This window comes from Drosophila willistoni (assembly GCF_018902025.1).
Source record: "Drosophila willistoni isolate 14030-0811.24 chromosome 2L unlocalized genomic scaffold, UCI_dwil_1.1 Seg196, whole genome shotgun sequence".
NCBI lineage: Eukaryota > Metazoa > Arthropoda > Insecta > Diptera > Drosophilidae > Drosophila > Drosophila willistoni.
Window position 1 is genome coordinate 8,527,860 of NW_025814048.1, and position 5,024 is coordinate 8,532,883.

The following is a 5,024-nucleotide window of genomic DNA, read 5'->3' on the forward strand; positions in this document are numbered from 1 at the left end:
GATATGTCTAATAAACAAATTATTGATAACCTTGGCAAAAATTCCGCATATATGCTGAAATTCTACATTGTTGCATATGGCAAAGTGTATTTCTATAGTCACATGACTCTGCTGGAGTAAAGAAGAAGACACATCTTATCAGAAACATGAAACACTATTATCCTTTTCTCTAGAAATCAGTTTACAAAGTAAACGTTGTAATGGTGGCGGCATAGTCGACTTTAGAGCAAACTTTTCTTATCAATATAAACAGAAAACCTTTCTATTGCCCCCCAAAAGAAGCTTCTGCTAGGCGTAGCGTATAAAAAGTAGACAGGACAAGGGAGAAACACTGAGCAGGACACAGGACAACCCACGAGTGGGTGCTATATACAATTGGCAGGTATGCCTATTTCATATGTAGGTACACATGCCTCTTATATACATACATATACATACAAATATGTACCTACAGTCAATACATACACACACAAACACAAAACCCACACAAATGAATTGTGATTTTAACAATTGCAACTTACTTAGCAGTGCTTTTACACAATTTAACAGTGTTTATTCTTCTTTAAAAGGATATGCGTTCCAGGTGAAACGTCACAAAATGTTTATATTTGCTATTTAGATGGAAAAAACGAATGTAAACACACAAATTTCTATGTGGTACACAGAAAATGAACTGTCACTTGGCAATGTTTTTATACGCGATTGAGGCTGCGACCTCTCCCACTATCAAAATGGGACACTTGGAGCACGGTAAAGTCTAAATTTTCATTGAATACACAATTTGGAGCACTTGTCTAATGCACTATGTCACTTTTTCCATTATAATTGTTAATTTTATTGATGGAATTTAGCAAATAAAATTACGAGTTGTCTTAAAAATTACATTGACAGCCAACGCGAGGAAGAAGAAGAAGTCGAAGCAGTCCTTTCGCATGTTTTTGCCGTTCCATTGCCATAATGTTTCGCATACAGTGAGAGAGAATAGAGCTCTCTGTCCAGGGGGAGAGATATTTCAGAGAGCATGCAGCTGTCATTTTGACAGTTGGTGAGCTCTCAAAGCGCATGCGTCTCTTTTATGCAAACACATTTCACACTTCAAGGGTTGTTTAGAGCTCGGCTCTCTCACTCTCTCTCTCTTCTTACCTATCTTGAGCTCCATTTACCCATTCCTCTCGATTTACCTGAGGAATTGACTGACATTAGCCCATTTTCAAGGCGTTATAAATAGCATTTGGAGCTACCCAAAACCATTGGACACAAACACACACACATGATGCTGATGCTGTGATTTTCATTTCGTTCGATTGTCAGACTCCTTCTGCTTCTGACTCTCGTCCTCGGCCGCCTTCACCGTCTGTTTATGCAATTACATTTAAGTTTTCATTGAGTCTCTGCTGTGTGACATGGAATTAATTTTCCGATTTTATTGTCAGTTTGTCAAACTAACTTAACTGACTTTGATTTAATTGGAAATGCATGAATATGCAATTTTTGAAAGCAGTTAAATGCTGGTTTATTACCACCACTACCACCGACCCCAGGGAAGCTCTTTGAACTGGAAATATTTTAGAAACTAATTGTACTTTCAAAAGGATGTCCCTTGACATATGCCAAAGTGTACATATGTAGTTTATGTCAATAAATTTAATATTCTAAATTCATTATTACTTATTGTTAGGTTAATCAAATGACCTAAGAAACCATTTAACTAAAAGGAGTGAGTTTTCAGATAATGGCTTAACTTAATTCATTAATTTACTTGGTTAAATTTATGAAGACTTATTTAAACAGATAATTTATTTATTGACAATTCAATATTTACCCCTTTTTAAATTAGTTCCAATGGGGAAAAGAATAAATGCATATGACATTTTCTTTTAAACTAAAACAGCAAATTTAATGTAAAATAAATAAAATTGGTAAAAAATAAATTGAAATTTTAAAACATTTTCATTGGCCAATTTTCGGAGATCGTTTACTGGTTTTTCTTTAGTTCTTCCAATATCGTTTCGATCTCCTTCTTCAAAGCTATGGCACGACGAGCCAATAATTTGGCCAATACGGCATGCTTTTCGGCCATGACCAATGCATCGGGATCACGATTCTGTTGTCGCTTGGTCAACTTCTTGGCTGCCCCCATGGCCTTGTAGGCTTCGGTTAGAGCTCGATTGGCCTGTTTTTGAGCTGCCAAATAGGCAGCCTCCAGACTCTCAATTCTGTTGGTTTTCGCTTTCTTGGCACTCTCAACGGCAGTGGTGGCATCGCTGAGTATAGCAGCTGCATCGGTTGCCATTTTGAATACCTTTTTGGCCATTTCCTGGGCACTTTCTAGCACTTCGGGTGTTTTAATTACTTTCGGTGGTGTAGATGGTGGGACTGGAGTAGTACTTGTCCTGGGAATGAAGGCTTCTGGAGTGGATGGAGTATCTTTTGCTGGTGGAGTTGGTGGTTTTTCGGTGGGAGATTCCAAGGTATTGATTTTCTCCTTAGGCTTGGCACTGATCACTAGTTTAGGATAGAAAGTCGTCTTTGGCTCGGCTACTTTTTCAGCTTCGATTTCTGTCTTTGATTGACTCTTTTCATTTGGTGCCAGGCTGAGATTATCCAAATTCGTTGGCTTCTTCATGGTTTCTTCAGTTTTTCGTTTAGTTTCGTTCTCAACTTGCTTAAGTTTTGCTTCTTCAGCTTGCTTTTGTTCGAATTCTTCTATCAAGTGTAATTTGTCCTTTTTCTGAGATTCGGCTAAATCATTCTCTAGATCATGGGTTTGATTGGTGCCAGCATATATAGGTTTTACAAGATCTCCAGTAGTCTCCTTATTGGACATTTTCTCTGCGGAATCTTCCAGACTAGCCAAATGCTTTTCGTCTTTCTTGGATGCATGAGGCTCGTTTGATTTGAAACCCATAAAAGTTTTACTTTCCAAAGCTTCAGTTTGAAAATCAGAGCCAAACAAGGCTTTCTCATTAGTTTTGGCATCATCTGTGGGCTTTGTTTTACTTGCATCTTTTGGACGAGCGACCACATCGACAGAGTCTTTACTTTCTTCCCAAGACTTCTTAAGGTTAGTTTGGGATTCGTCGCATTTTTTTGAATTTTCTTCTAAAAATTTCTGGAAACATTGTTGTTCATCTACTTTCGGTTTTTCCTTCGACTTTTGATCCTGTTTTGTCTTTGTCAAGCATTTGCTTTTCTTGGAATCTTCGTTTTCAGATGGTTCTTCCTCTTTTTCACTGTCACAGGGTCCTTCATCTGATTGCTTATAGTCAGTAAGAATCTTTTCGAGGCATTGAATCGCCTCTGAACCTTTACCTGGCGGTTTTTCCTTAGTCATTATTTCGCAAACCTGTTGACATATATTTTTAGTCTCGGAACTTTTTGATGTTTTACTTTTCTCGCGTGTTTTTTGAGGTTCTATACTTTCAGATTTAGTTTTTTCTTCCATTGCCTCTGAATCATTAGTCTTTAAGGCTGCAGATTTTTTCTTTGATGTTTTACTTTTCTCATGTGTTTTTTCAGGTTCTATGCTTTCAGATTTAGTTTTTTCTTCCATTGCCTCTGAATCATTAGTCTTTAAGGCTGCAGATTTTTTCTTAAATCGTTTCTCGGTCTCTTCAACAACTTCTTCACCTTCACCTTCTACTTCTTCATTCAAGTTGGCATGTTTCGGCTTGACTTCAGCATTTGCCTCATCATCTCCCTTTATGATGGTCTGATGGCATATGTTCTTAGATCCTTCTCGATAATAAATACTGTCTACCTCCTTGGGATCTACTGTTGCTTTAGATACATCAGTTGAGCTTACTTGCTCAACAGCCTGTTGCTCAGATTTTCCCTTGTTCTCTTCTCTGGCTTTATTGGCAGCTACTTCTATTTCTTTACGCTTTGCATTGAATTTTTCTACCAAAGATTTCAACAGAATAGAAGCCTTTTTGGCTAAATCTACAGCCAGCTTAGATCCCTTGACTGCCAGCTCAGAGGCAGACTCTTTCAGCTTTTCCACATCAATGGGATTTTCTGGTTGTTGGTCCTTTGTTTTCGTTTCACCTTCACAACTAACTTGGTCAACTTTAGTCCCGGAATCAGCTTTAGAATCATTCTTCGTATCAATTTGCGGCTGTGGATCTTTCTTGGCCTCGTGTTTTTGATCCGTTGAAGAGGTTGGTGCTTTTGAAGGCTTTTCATCAGTGGATGTCTTTGGTGTCCCAGCAGCTGGCGGAGCGGTCTTTGGTGGTTCTTCATCCGTTGGCTTCACCTTTGTCGCTTGTAACTCTTCCTCTGCCTCCTCATGTACTTCCTGTTGAGGACCTGGCTTTTGTTCCTCTGGGGTATGGGGCCAAAACGTTGGCTTGTTTATAAAATCTGGAGCTAAACTTGGTTTTGCGTAACAAAACTCTTCCATAGTCATTTCCTGGTATGGCTTTAGCTCTCCCAAAAACTTCAACTCATCCTCCAAGCATTTTATCCTTTCATTGGATTCCTTTTTATATTGTTCCACCTGTTTCGTCACCTCCTTCATCTCCTCCTGCACTTCACAAAAATATTTCGAGGGATCAATCAATGTATGACGGTTCTCAAAGAATGTATCAAACTGCTCATATTGATTCTGGAAACGTTTAACCCATGCCACATATTCGGGTCGCACACTTGTTTCATAATACTTCCAATCGATTTTGGGCATACTATCGGGATACTTTTGCAGACGTCTATATAGTTAGAAAATCCACTTATTAAATTTGAGTTTTAAATACATAACCTTACTCACTCTTTGTATTCTTCATTCTTTTTCTTAAACAATGCAAATTGTTTCCTCTGATTTGGTGGACAACGTTTATAGAGCTCTGATAGATTAAGAAATTGACATTTTTTACTGTTCCCGGAACCGCCTTTGGTCAGGCAGTTTATAATTTGCTCCCACATACTTCAGGTGTTTAGTGCATGTCATTAAAACTATAAATATTTATGTATACTAAATAATTCCTTGTCCCTGTGTTGTGTGTGTGTTTCTTAAATCAAAACTGTTT

At 38.1% G+C, this 5,024-nt stretch overlaps 1 protein-coding gene across 2 annotated transcripts; it reads right to left on the reverse strand.

Moving 5' to 3' along the window:
- Nucleotides 1-1,909: 1,909 nt before the first annotated feature.
- Nucleotides 1,910-5,024, reverse strand: LOC6640249 (nucleolar protein dao-5). Of its 2 annotated transcripts, XM_023182101.2 has the most exons (3): nucleotides 4,766-5,024; nucleotides 3,588-4,706; nucleotides 1,910-3,479 (listed from the first exon to the last, which is right to left on the reverse strand). In XM_023182101.2, exons 1-3 carry the CDS (start codon nucleotides 4,918-4,920, stop codon nucleotides 1,976-1,978), a joined length of 2,778 nt encoding a protein of 925 aa, XP_023037869.1. In that variant the 5' UTR covers nucleotides 4,921-5,024; the 3' UTR covers nucleotides 1,910-1,975. The 2 variants fall into 2 exon arrangements, with proteins under 2 accessions (XP_023037869.1, XP_046866203.1); XM_047010247.1 differs by having other exon boundaries at nucleotides 1,910-4,706.

Excerpts from the sequence above, each read along its gene's own strand:
- LOC6640249 (XM_047010247.1), bottom strand. The coding sequence starts at position 4,920 with ATGTGGGAGCAAATTATAAACTGCCTGACCAAAGGCGGTTCCGGGAAC. Across the intron at positions 4,707-4,765 it reads AAGAATGAAGAATACAAAGA|ACGTCTGCAAAAGTATCCCG; the intron begins GTGAGTAAGGTT and ends CTAACTATATAG.